This window comes from Macaca fascicularis, chromosome 13, assembly GCF_037993035.2.
Source record: "Macaca fascicularis isolate 582-1 chromosome 13, T2T-MFA8v1.1".
NCBI lineage: Eukaryota > Metazoa > Chordata > Mammalia > Primates > Cercopithecidae > Macaca > Macaca fascicularis.
Window position 1 is genome coordinate 21810746 of NC_088387.1, and position 14181 is coordinate 21824926.

Sequence of the window (14181 nt, forward strand, 5' to 3'; positions counted from 1 at the left end):
ACAGAGCCACCTGTATCAGAACCCGAACTTGCAAAAGAACTTCTCATTCTCTGAGTCCACTCCACACAGACAGCCTTGGAAATAAGCTGATAAACAAGATGGTGTAGTAGACCCAAGCGTGGAATGTGTTGTGATGGAACTACAGGGTGGGCTTGCCAACACTGTGGTTTGTTCTCATTGGTTGGAGGTGCAAGACAAAATTATTTTCCCTTACTTTGAAAGGAATGATCAGCATGACTCACCCCCCTTCTCTAAATCCCTGATATCTTCCCCAATGAGACAGGCCCTTGAATTTGTAGCGATGAATCGTATCTTCTGTTCCTCAGGTGTCTTCAGTGTATAATTTTCTGATTATTGCATGATCTCATCAACATAGTGTTGTATGGGGTGATGCTTTGTGAAAGGTCCTCAGGATCAATGTTTCTTCGGCCTACATTGTGACAGAGAGCAGGAGAGTTAATGTAGCCCTGGGCCGAGACTGAGGATGTGAGCTGCTGTTCACCCCAGATGACTGCAGAGCCTCCCCTAAACTGCGATGGACTCTGTCTTCACTCTGTGACTGGGCCTGGGGTCTGGTCAAGCCCTGCCGGAGCCTCAGGCGGGCTCATATGCAGGTGCCAGCAGAGGGCGCATCTCAGACTCACGGAAGGGGCGGGAGGGCGATCTCCTGGCAACAGTGATGTCTGTGTATTTAAACCAGTAGGACACCGTCATAATTTGCATGCATCCCTCCTCTCACCTCTAAAGTGATCCTGCCTCTCAGTATCTGTAAGAGGTTTATCTCTGAGATGTGGCTTAAGCAAAAGTTACAAGTCAAAAGCAGCAAGATGTCCCCATAACAACTCCTGGGGTTTCTGCTGCTCTGTGTTCCAGGTGAGAATATGTGGACAAAGCTAAAAGTGAGACACCTATTTCAATCAGTGATTTTTTTTTCTTTAGGAACCCTGCCTCTTATGAAATTTAGCGTGCTTTTTAAATGTGAATTTATAAAAAGCAATGCGTATTCTTCCTGCTTGTCTAACTAGATTAGTGGTGATTTTAATATAAGTATAGTTATGTTATGCTAATATGCCCATTCTTGATTTGAAATCAAGAATCCTCAATTCTTCAGTGAGAAATTCTTCACCAAAGGTTGAGTGTACCAAGGCACTCCCAAGCAAGAGAATGTAGCTTTGGGAGCTCAAAGAAGGTGATAAAACAAAATGGGCATTTTGTTTCCTATCTTGCTTGACATACGAAGTACAGGAGGATCACCCATGGTCCTTAGAGTGAATTTCTGTTCTGCACATCAGAAACACTGTCCCCTCTTTCATTCTCATCCAAAATCCAAACTGCAGTTTTGAACATTTTTTTTTTAATTTCACCATACTTAATTTTGAGACCAGTATCATACTGTTGATATTTGTTGATTATAATGCAAACTAAGTTCTTTTGTTTGACTTTGTTTGCTGTGCACTTTTTTATGCATTCAAAAATAACTTTAGGGATACAATCTAATCATTAGCGATGCAGACTGACGTCACAGTAAATGACATTTAAATTAATGATTTTCATCATATTTGGTCACAAAACATTATGTCAGTTTTCATTCAATTTTTTTAAACCACACATATTTTACCCCAAGGTGAAAAAATATGATATGAAATAATATGTCTACATTTTGGTTTCAGGCAGACACAGTCATGAGTTCCCTTCACATGATGTTTCAAGTTGGAAAACACGATGTGGAGAAAGTTGAATTGTGTGCCCGTTGGGTTAAACCCGAACATCAAGGCATGGGCAGGTTAAGGTCTGCTTTCTCTGCTTTCAAGATGATGCCTGGATCATTGAGTCTTTCAAAGGAAGGAAGGCCATGTCTTAACATGACAGAGGAGCAGAAGAGAGAGAGATCCCAGCCGTGTAATCCCTGTTTCTTGTGTCAATAATGTATTCCACTAGAGGGCTCCACTCTCATGACCTAAACACATCCCAATAGGCCCCACCTGGCAATACCATTACACTGAGAATTAACTTGACAACAGATGGATTCTGGAGGGCACAGTGAAACCATAAAACTTTCCTAAAAGATACACATTCCAGGCCATCTGGCCAGCAATGCATGCAGGCAGAGTTCTCTGCCCAAGATCATATAGAACATAACACATATATATGGCCAGTGGAAGTCAGCAGAGGTACAACAAAAGGAAAGCATTAGATTACAGATGGGGACTGCTACATTCATCATGGAACAGTTAACGCTTGAATAACCTGGGTTTGAAATTTGCAGATCCACGTATATTTTCTTCTGTGTGTGTCACCTGTAAGCAAGCATTTAATAAATAGTAAATATATTTTCTCATTTTTATGATCTTCTAAATGACATTTTTTCCTTTAGCACATTTTATTAGAAGAATAGAGATTATAATATATCAACTAGTTATTTTCTCACTAAGGCTTCCAGTTCAAAGTAAGTTATTAGTACATAAGTTAAGCATGAAAAATTTCTACACAGGTTTTCATCTGCAACAGTGATCAGTGCCGCAACCTCTACGTTGTTCAGGGGTCAGCTGCTCTTTCAGTCTATAGCTGCATCTCTCTGGAACAGGATCTTGGCAGTGGTTGCAAGTAAAGGAATCCAGGAAATAACATCTCAAACTGTGCTGCATTGGTATGATGATTCTGTAAAGCCAAAGGCATTTAGAAAGCAGCAAATGCACAAAGAGGCTTTTCCTAAATATCCCTTATCTGCCTAAAAGCAGATTCTCCAGAAGGAAACCAATTGTCAAGAAAACTCATCCTGGGAATTTTTATATCTGGAAAGATGAACACAAAACAAGAATCAAAATAAAAGAGACTGGAAGTTGATGCTTTATCCAGAAAGGCTATTACATGTTCTTTTGAGAATGCAATTCTATGCTCATCTATTCTCTGCAGGTTGCCTACACTTCTGATTTCCCTCTTCCCTAGAAAGGAAATATGAACTGGATCTCACTGAGTAATCTGGGTAATCACCCTGCAATGATATCCCACTGTACTTTAAGTGAATTTTGTTTGCCTTTTCTCTTATTAATCTTCCTTTTGTCCGTTCATTTTCAGCAAATATTTAGAGGACAAATAGAGCTTTCTTCCTTTCTCCCAATATAAGCAAGTTCCCTTACAATTCAGGCTGCTTACAAAGCAGCAGGAAGGTTTGTACACAGGCTACAGCACTGTGATTTGACTCCCCTAGTCAGGCATCAGTAAACTTTTGTACAGCCCTAGACTGTAGGCCACTGATACTGATATCATTGGATCCACTTCCCCTGTTACTGAGCCAGGATGGGACATTTTAGGGCACATTACAAATGTGAGATACAATGAGTGCAAATCTGTGTCCAGTTTCATTTGGATCCAATTGTTTTTTCCATGTACACAGGATAGGTAGTTGCTTAATAGGAGATTGAGTATATTTTTCCTAAAGATGTTAACAGGGAGGCTGGTATCTCGGCCAGGATGATGTCCTAACTCACTGATAAAAAGTAATAGAAGAAAGTGTCATTCATGGTGCATGGCAGGGACATGCTCCATGCAGGTCACCCTCACTGAGAGGAATGAACTTTGGGAAACAATACTCAGTGGCAGAAAAGAAGGTAGACTATGAAGGTGCCCAAAACAAGAATAAGGTGCAGCCCATTTAGTCTCTGGGTATTACAGAGACCTGCAGCTCTTGATAATGGTGGATCTGTGAGTGCTGCACGCATTAAGGAAACATAGTATCATCTGTGTATCTGTAGTAAATTGCTTCAGCTAATAGTGGTAAAAACAATACCATAACACCATTACCTAATACTTACTAATATATATGGCATCGTGTCGATAAATTTTATTTTTAATTGTTTTAGAAAGGAACAATGTTAAACTCACAGAAATGTTAAAAGTATAGGACAACGTACCTCCTTCCCTAACTCGAATTATATGAGACTTTTGAAGACCTGAAAATCCTGTCTAGCATTTTACTATGTGTTTCCTACAAACAAGAATATTCTCCTAAATAATCCCCATACACCAATGAAATACATTACTCCATTGACTCCTGAGGAATATTTCAAATTGTCAGAAAAAAACTAAAAAATATTTCTCATGACAAAATAGTCCCCACTAGAAACACATTTTCTGCAGACAAATTTATGCTACCCTGGTCTTATTTGGGACACCTGGGGACACTGAGCCAGTGCTTAGCTACTGAGATGAGCCAACCCTGCAGCTGTGCCCAGCCTGCCCCGTCTTCTTCTCATTTGCATATTCCCAGAGCACATCCTCCTGCCCTGAAGATTTATTAATAGGCTGGACACACTTCGTGCAGGAGTCAGACCCAGTCAGGACATAGCATGGACATGAGGATCCCCGCTCAGTTCCTGGGGCTCCTGCTGCTCTGGCTCCCAGGTAAGGAAGGAGAACACTAGCAGTTTACTCAGCCCAGTGTGCTCAGTACTGCCTGGCTATTCAAGAAAGTCTTCCTATAATATGATCAATAGTATGAATATTTGTTTTTGTGTTTCCAATCTCAGGTGCCAGATGTGACATCCAGATGACCCAGTCTCCATCGTCCCTGTCTGCATCTGTAGGAGACAAAGTCACCATCACTTGCCATGCCAGTCAGGGTATTAGCAGTTGGTTAGCCTGGTATCAGCAGAAACCAGGGAAAGCCCCTAAGCTCCTGATCTATAAGGCGTCCAGTTTGCAAACTGGGGTCCCATCAAGGTTCAGCGGCAGTGGATCTGGGACAGATTACACTCTCACCATCAGCAGCCTGCAGCCTGAAGATTTTGCAACTTATTACTGTCTACAGTATAGCAGTAGCCCTCCCACAGTGTTACACACCCGAACATAAACCCCCAGGGAAGCAGATGTGTGAGACTCGGCTGCCCCAGATGCTCCACTTGATGCCTCCATGGGCTGAGAGTGTTCCTCAGATGCAGCCACACTCTGATGGTGTTGGTAGAGGGGGACATGAAGTCATGTCTGCACCATAATACTTTTTCTTTCTCAGCCCCAACTGCACAGCCATGACAAAGACTCTCCTATTTTAATAAAGACAGAGAAGCTTACACCTGAGGAGTCTAGTTTACAGCCTCAGTTGGAATTCATATAACAGAGAAGAAGCCAAAATAGATGTTCTAAGCAGGAATTGTCTCAATATGGAGAATTAGAGTCTAAAGTACTGAAGTCTAAATAAAGTGTAGAAATGAATCTCTAGGTTTAATGTTTTATTTGCAAAGGAATATTTGCCAAATGGGTCATACAGGAAAACTCAGTGGTCTTCAATATGTTGGAAGAACAAAGAGAAGGTTAGAGTTTTATGAAAAAGGGATAATATTACCTATGGCTCTTTGAGAAAGTTCATTGGCACTAGGAAGTGTTGGGAGCTGGTAAGCTCAGACTGGTAAGGAGTGGTGGACAAAGTGAATTCTAGAATTATATCAAGTTATCTCAGAAGTTGTGGGTAAATGTGATTTCAAGGAACAAGAAGCCAAAGCAGTGAAGCTTGAAGAGAATTCTGTTGATGAAATGCCAAGGATTTCGTGTAGATCCTGCTGCTCACCACACAGAAAAAAAATCACTAAGACAGCAAGTATTGCCAAGGAACAGGCTTTAATCAGTTGCTGTGGCCGAGGAGATGGGACACCATTCACGAATATATCTCCCTGAACAACTAAAATTATGAGTTTAGATAGCAGGGAAGAAATGTGGGAAAACAGGAATTAGGGAGGGGTAATGAAGATAATCTGGTCAATAGGAAGCAGGAGGTCAGTTAGTCAATCGTAATGGGTGAAGGGTCTGACGTCTCACTGTCCTGATTCAGTGATATGTAAGGTGCAGTTCCTTGATAGTATCTGGAGGCCTGATGGTTGGTTTCCTGAGAAAAGAACTCAGATAAGACAAATGTAACTATCTTGAGTTTTAAGACTGGGGGAGTCAATTTCTATGTTTATTCAAAAAAACCATTAACATTAGTTCCATGGGAAAATAGGGCCTATTTCAATTGCATTCTAGACACAATACTTTGCACACTGAGTGCCTTTCCCCCCTGGTTTCTTGTCTGTGTTGGGTATGACAAGAATGACTTAATTCCTATGATTAACTTTCACACTACAATCTTTCAAAACCAAAGGTATAGTAGTCATGAAAGCTGATATTAGAAGCAGGATTCTCGGCTCGGCGCGGTGGCTCAAGCCTGTAATCCCAGCACTTTGGGAGGCCGAGACGGGCGGATCACGAGGTCAGGAGATCGAGACCATCCTGGCAAACACCGTGAACCCCGTCTCTACTAAAAAATACAAAAAACTAGCCGGGCGCGGTGGCGGGCGCCTGGAGTCCCAGCTACTCGGGAAGGCTGAGGCAGGAGAATGGCGTAAACCCGGGAGGCGGAGCTTGCAGTGAGCTGAGATCCGGCCACTGCACTCCAGCCCGGGCGACAGAGCGAGACTCCATCTCAAAAAAAAAAAAAAAAAAAAAAAAAGGAACCAAGATTCTCTGGTGCTCCCTCAGGAAACAGAATGCATCTGCCCCTGAAATACGGACTATCTAACCATGTGGTCCTCAGTCCTGTCTGGAAGCTTACGTGTTGGGGTGCTGATGCTTTCAGCTTCGTACAGCATCTTTCCAGGTGTTTCTGCAGTCCTAACCTCTGTCCCTGTGTCTTTCTTAGGTACCAGTGGAGAATATGGAGTCATCCTTTTCTGACTTGCAAATCTCATGGGAGGACCTCTTACTGGGCAAATCTATAGGACAAAAGGGAGCTAAGAAGACATATTTACATAAGTTAAAAAGATTTTCCCCCAATGAGGCCATTTTTAAAAATTATATTTAAAGGCACAAGTTGAAAACACGTCCATCTTTATTTTCTTATTAATGCAAATGTACATTTGCAAATATTTTCAAACTTGTAAAGATTGAAAACATAATTATTTGTCCATGGAATGATCAAACACCTCTATAATTAAATGGAGCAAATATTTTCTTGAAAATTTGTACTCACTGAAATAAAGGAATATATTTAAAATGTGTGAAGCTATGTTAGAAATTATTGGACTTAAATTCAACTGTGCAGCTTGGTTTGGGATGTTGTTCACTCCTGTGAACTGTCACAGAATCTTGTGTCATGTGTAGTCACTGCTGTTCAGCTTTGTCTTCAGACAATTGATATCTATAGGCTGAAGATGATCTCTGTGTCCTGCAGAGGAACCACTCAGCTGAACCTCTCCTTGATCAGCCAGATGATCGTGAACATGAGCATCCATGAGCATGAAAACGAATGTTTACTGTTATCAGCCACTGAATTTAGTATTTAACTAGTTACCAATATTTAATGCATAAAATCTTACTGATACACTATTTATACCTCTACCTATATATACACACATGTATTTTTTCTTAAATTGGTGGTACAAATGTGAACATTTAGTGATCAAATTATGAAGTGATTAAGGGAAAATTAAAGATAAAATTAAAACTAATTAGTATTTCCTTAAATAAAATTTACCTTATTTATGGAAAAATGTGCATATATTTATTCAAGGTACATAGAAGTAAATATATATTTGATAAAACATTGGCTATAAATATATATAGCATTCATATACATTTAAATAATCTGTTACATTTCATTAAAATATGGTATTCTGCACCACATATAGTTCATACTCTTGCTAGAGAAAATTTTTTTGTAGCCTTTATTTTTAAAACTCTACCAAATGGTTGTCCTTACCTAAAATATTTTTCCAACCACGTGGAGCTCCAAGGGTAGGACTAGAGTATATTTTGACTAATGTTGAATAGTAACCATTGCATCGTGTAAAGTCTCCATTATGTTCATGCCCACGACGATGATATGCCAAATAGAGTTCTCACAACAATGGATGCTGGATGGAGTCACATCAGTGCCATTGTCAAGGAAGCCCTGGAAATGTAAAAACCATAACAATGAGTAAACTGCAAGGGTTGCATCTGATGATCACATTGCAAAGAGAACAGCACATTGCATACAGAACAGTACTTTAATAATAATAATTTTTTGTTTTTGAGACGTAGTCTTGCTCTGTCGTCAGGCTGGAGTGCAGATCATCAGGCCTTAAAAGAAACACAACAGGATGACTGCAGACAAAGCCATTCTGGATGAGCTGTGACTAGATGTTTCAAAAATGAGCCATAAAATGTTTTCCAAGTGAATATTAATTGAAATGCCATTAATGAGCATGAGGTTTTTAATAATGAGGATGATTCAACACTTGGACTTCAGTCAGTCACCTTTTCCAGCTTTCCCAGGGAGTCTAATGAACCAATGTTATGGAGGTCCCTGTGGGGACTCAATAATAAGAGTTTCAACTAACTGAGATGTACAGGGCTACTGGCTCTTCTGAACACCTAACGCCTCCTGAACCCCTAACATTGTACCACACATCAGGGCTCAGATGAACAGCTGGGGTCAGGTGATACTAGTAGACCTCTTGTAACATGAAGAGGGCACTGGTTATTTTCCTATATATGAATTTGCCTTTCTTTTCGGTTATATTTCTGCATAAAATATGATTTGGGGATTTTCCAAGTGCTTTCATCAGAGTCAGGAAAGTCTTCCATACTATGGCTTTGGATCAAGCAACTTTTTTACCTCCAAAAAAAGTGAAAGAAAGTGTAACTCATGATCTTATCATGTGCACAGGGGCAGCTCTCCCTATAGACAGAGAAAAAAACCATTATTAATGAAGCAAAGCTGGCACATAAACCCTTGTGCTATTGAATTGCTATGCTGTCAGATGTGGTGGAGGTTCTGAAACACGGACCGTGAATGGTGCTATTATTCCCATAAACAGAATATTTATATCTTGAAAATGAGCTGTAGACTCATCATTGTTATGCAAGCTGAACAACTTGAAATGCTCTATGTTTTCTCAGGGCTGCAGTTTTCTGGCTGATGGTTTTTCGTTTGTTTTGTTTTTTTGTTTTTGAGACGTAGTCTTGCTCTGTCGCCAGGCTGGAGTGCAGTGGTGTGATCTTGGCTCACTGCAACCTCCGCCTCCCAGGTACAAGTTATTCTCCTGTCTTAGCCTTCCCAAGTAGCTGGGACTACAGGTGTGTGCCACCATGCCTAGCAAATTTTTGTATTTTTCGTAGAGACGGGGTTTCACCATATTGGCCAAGATGGTCTCTATCCCTTAACCTCGTGATCTGTGCACACCAGCCTCCCAAAGTGCTGGGATTACAGTTGTGAGCCTCTGCGCCCAGCCTAGTTGATGGTTCTTAATCCAAAGAGTTGACATGACAATTATACCATTAAATTGGAAGAAATGATAGGATAAGCATGTGACCATTTAGACTTAATACAATACTGGATAAATTGTCAACACAAGGCATTAGGGTGTGTGCTGGGGCCATAGATCTAGCCCATATAAAGCAAGAGCAAATAGAATTGATTTTACATATTTTAGAGAGAAAGTACAGAAAATATGGACCCTAGGGGACCTTCTGGAATGTTTCTGTTTATTGCCATTTTCACTGGTAAAACTCAGAGAAGATTTCAACAGTCATCAGGATGAAGTTCTAGGGATCACAGTCATGTGAAGCATTCCCTGCACTTGGATCCCCAGTAAGGCAAAGGGAAGATGAAACGCATAGTGGGATATGGAGGTGTAAACACCAGGGACAGCCTCCTGGTTGGTTTAAATGTTGAAAAGTGTGTTTATTTTTTCTCTTTAGATTTATCCCTGAATCAGTTGGATCTGAGAAAACTCATTATGTCTGGTTACGCAGAAAGGTGTTTATTATCATGAATTAATGGATAAAAAACATTTGGGGAAACCAGAGTGGCAGCTCAGGCAACCCCAAGTACTCCTTCTGCTGTTCCTTGATCCTCTCCCTGCCCTGTGTTTTCCACAGTCAAGAAGGATACCCTCATTTTGATAGAAACCTGGCAAGTGAACATATTGTGCCCACAGGACTGTGCTGGCTGGCTGTGACCCAGACCAGGAAAATGATCACATTTGAGTGAGATCAGGCAGTTCCCCTCCCTCATCTCAATCCAAAAGCATTCTGTAGCAACACATTTGATGGGCATTCTTCACTACATCTGGGACTTAGGACATGTCCTCCAAAGACATGAGGAGTAGCCTTTCCAGACTCTACCATAGAGAAAGTATTGCCAGAAACTAGAGAATAAAATAAATATGAAAGAAGCTGGTGACAATAACTAAATGTGCCATGCATATATGTATTTTTTTTTTTTTTTTTTTTTTTTTTTTTTTTTTTTTTTTGAGACGGAGTCTGGCTCTGTCCCCCGGGCTAGAGTGCAGTGGCCGGATCTCAGCTCACTGCAAGCTCCGCCCCCCGGGTTTACGCCATTCTCCTGCCTCAGCCTCCCGAGTAGCTAGGACTACAGGCGCCCGCCGCCTCGCCCGGCTAGTTTTTTGTATTTTTTAGTAGAGACGGGGTTTCACCGTGTTCACCAGGATGGTCTCGATCTCCTGACCTCGTGATCCGCCCGTCTCGGCCTCCCAAAGTGCTGGGATTACAGGCTTGAGCCACCGCGCCCGGCCGCATATATGTATTTTAAATAATTTAATCTTTTCTATAAAATTCAAAGTGCTATTTTTAGCCACCTGTACAATTTAGACCACAAATTAAATAATAAGTAAACAGATTAGTGACTCATGAAAGAAGATCCTTTTTTCCTAGAAGGTGTTGGGCTGAACAGATTGGAGTTTCCCCCACATTTTGGGAAGCACAACGTTATGTGGGTAGCATGATGTTCTTTGTAAAGGAAATCTTTATGTTAGGTTGTAGCATGTTGCTGTTGATATTAGCAATTCCTGCAATTGTAAGTGTAGAAAGATGTGTATTTATGATAGAAAGCCACAGGATGCACTTGGGCAGAAATAACACCTGTACCCATGAAAACAGGTGAATCTACATGAGACTGAAATGAAGATGTCATCAACACAGGCAGGGCTGCAGAGAAAGGGGTCAGCTCTCTAGTAGTTGATAGCAGAGCTGCTGTCCTTCTGGGGGCAGTAGTGAGAAGAGCTGCTCTCTTTTCTGCAGGAGACAGCTTGAATGTGGAGGCTCAGGCAGCAGGAGCTCCTCCCCAGCCTGTGCCAGCAGTGCCACTCTTGAAATTGCTGTAGAGGCTTTGTCTGGAGACTGTTCCTTAAGGCTCTTCAACAATTTGCAAGGAATTTAATATCCTCTAGTAAATCCTTTCATGCTTCATGGGTTTGACATTTGCAACAGGGAATATACACCGTTTACAGTGACATCATTCACAGCCTCCTTTTTTTCTGGCTAAATATAATGCTTTCCAAGTGGACCTGCCAGAGGAAGCCAATGTAAACAACAATGCATGCCACCAAAAATGCAAGACAAATAAGCTGGGGAAAGCCACTGGGTTCTCACGTAGCTGCACTGTCCCCTGGTACAAAATGGGAGACTGTAAAACTCTTAGCTCCATCATCAGAGAGATGGTGCAGTGTGACCTTCTCAGCATAGTAAGTCAGTATTTACAGACATTTAGATACTAACAACTTTAACACCGCAATACAGGCAAAAGTAGAAAAGAAAATAAATTGGACTACATAAAAATTTAAAATGTGCATCCAAAGTCATAATCAACACAATGAAAATGCAACATGTGGAATAGAAGAAAATGTTTGTAAATCATATATCTGATAAGGGGTTAATAATATCCACTATATAAAAATAAGTCCTACATGTCAACAGTAAAAATAAAATACCTGATTAAAAATGAGAAAAGTACATGAATCAACATTTCTCTAAAGAATATTCTTCAGAGATAATTAGATAACTAGCATAGAAAAAGATGCTTAACATTATTAATCCTTAGAAAAGTAAAAACAAAACCCACCTCTCACCTATTAGGATTTTTTTTTTTTCCCCAACAGAAATGACCAGTCTTGGTGAGAATTTAGGGACCTGGAACTGCTCTGGACACTGTCATGGTGAAGTAAATGGCCCATCTGCTGTGAGAAGCCACGTGGTGATTCCTTGAAGAATTAATGGAAATAATATATAATTCAGCAATTCCACTTTTGGACATATACCCAAGTAATTGATGACATTAACTTGAGGAGATATTTGTATACCCACTCAGAACCAAATTATTCACAATAACCAAAAGGTAGAAGCAACTCAAATGTTCACAACGGAGGGAACTGGTAACCCAAATGTGGTATATACATACAATAGCATATTATTTAGCTTTAAAAAGGGAAATTCTGACACATGCTACAACATGGATGAAACTAGAGGACATTACACTAAGTGAAATAAGCCAGTCACAAAAAGATTACTGAGTTATGATTTCACTACGGGATTTGCAGTACAGTTTCCATTTTGCTATGAATCAACACAGTCCCTGTCCCTTTCCTGCTTGTAGTTTTCTGGAATAACTATAGAACGCTCTGGAACTGTAACATTCTGAGATAGGGCACGATTGGCCAGAACAGCCTGCGCTGGCTGCGTTTCTGTCCCTGCTAGAAACAGGAATTTCTTCAACACTCTAACCCAGTGTGTCATGTGATTCTAAGACATAAAACCCAGGGTGGGCTGCATTCCAGGGCCCCTCAGTTGCAGTCCTTGTTGGGTATTCATGGTCTCGAGTCAATCGGCCCCGGCAGCTTTCTGCTCTCTCTGGTTGACTCTCTGTAAGTAGGAATCCACTTCGTGTAACTGGTTGTGTGTATGGGTGTTGTGTGTCTCACCCAATTTGGGTAAGTTGGAGACCAGTACACAGCAAACCTTCTTGGCAAAATTGGTGCAATGAGAAGGTTTGATGTGAGAGAACCATGGCTTATTGGTGAAGTTGGAGGAAGAATACTCTCCAGTCCCTGGCCCAGGACAGAGACATCAGGGGATGCAAGGGCTGGACGTGCAGATGGATGTTTAATGAGGAGGGAGGATAAATGGGACATGGTGAGAGGCAGAGTTTGATGTGGCAGTGAGTCAGTGGAAACAGCGGAGAAGCAGGACAGCAAGAGACAGCAACAGATGGTATTTTGTGAGAAGATGGACATAGTGATCAGCAATGGGCAAGACAGTTATTGGAGACGTAGCAAGACGGCGACCAGTGAGAGAGGGGGAGATGGTGATCAGCGCTACAGCGATTACAGCTAGAGTTGCTTACATTGCAGAGCTGTTAACAATGGACAAAGGGTGTTTTAAGAGCCATCATCTTTCCTGACAGGCAGTGGAGCCCTGGGGATGGGCAAGTGGCCACATAGCCACCGCGTCATGCAGGCCAGCAGCTCCGTGCACCAGTTCCCCCGCGGGAGCTCAACCCACCCGAACTGGGGACCCTGGAGAGATCTTCACGCAGGCACCACATTAGAGACTGCTTGGCACCATTTTGGCTCCTGCACACCTGTAAGGGTCCCCTCTGCACCCCTGCCCCATATCAGATGATCCAGGGAATCAGGCCTTTGGCTAGATAGTCCATTTGAATTCCCCCACAGCACACCTGACTACATACTCGTTGCTCCTTCCCTTAGTCATTTTTCCTCGAATGCCATTTTATTTATCCATCAGTCATTTTATCTTATTTTCTGCCCCAATATATATGTTCGCTTTGCAGTTTTGGCTTTGGCTCACTGCTAATTATGTTTGTGCAATTGTTTAAGGCAGGACACTTGGTTGTAAGAATTCTCCTGTTCTGTTGACTCTAAGAAGCCAGAGTCACATTGTTCTATGGCCCCAACCAGGACTTTGGGGCTCACTGTTGGCCACCTCACTGAGGCTCCAGGATTTCCTGCACTGATCAGCCCCTGGATATTCCAGGGCTTCCAGGTGTTTGGTGTGGGGACACTCCTAGGCTGATACTCGGGACTCTGGGTATTCAGCATTTGGTATTGTTGGCCATTCCCTGGATGCTCCCGGGTTTTCAGCATTGACATTCCTCCTAGGATTGTGGATTGGAGCCTCACCCTATGGGAATCTTGGTTTGCCTTCTCTTGTTTTCTGCCCTAAAGTTATCATTTTCCATAACGGCATTGAGTTTTCTTTTTGTCACTTTATTTACACTTTTTGTTCTACACTTTACTTAATGAAAATACTGCTTTAAGGCCGGGCATGGTGTCTCACGCCTGTAATCCCAGCACTTTGGGAAACCAAGGTGGGTGGATCATTCGAGGTCAGGAGTTCAAGACCAACCTAGCCAAC

General features: G+C 41.7%; 1 protein-coding gene, 1 long non-coding RNA gene and 1 gene segment (V, D, J or C); 2 read left to right on the top strand and 1 right to left on the bottom strand.

The window, feature by feature from the left end:
* The window catches only part of LOC102116898 (immunoglobulin kappa variable 2-30), a 970872-nt gene that overhangs the window by 654905 nt on the left and 301786 nt on the right, over positions 1 to 14181 (top strand). The window lies entirely within an intron of this gene.
* Positions 4320 to 5205, top strand: LOC135964427 (immunoglobulin kappa variable 1-12-like). The segment is given in 2 exon segments: positions 4320 to 4401; positions 4527 to 5205. Coding segments are annotated over 2 exon segments (378 nt in total).
* Positions 5592 to 6647, bottom strand: LOC135966907 (uncharacterized). The gene is made up of 2 exons (XR_010580620.1): positions 6581 to 6647; positions 5592 to 5875 (listed from the first exon to the last, which is right to left on the bottom strand). It is a non-coding gene; the product is annotated as an uncharacterized lncRNA (long non-coding RNA).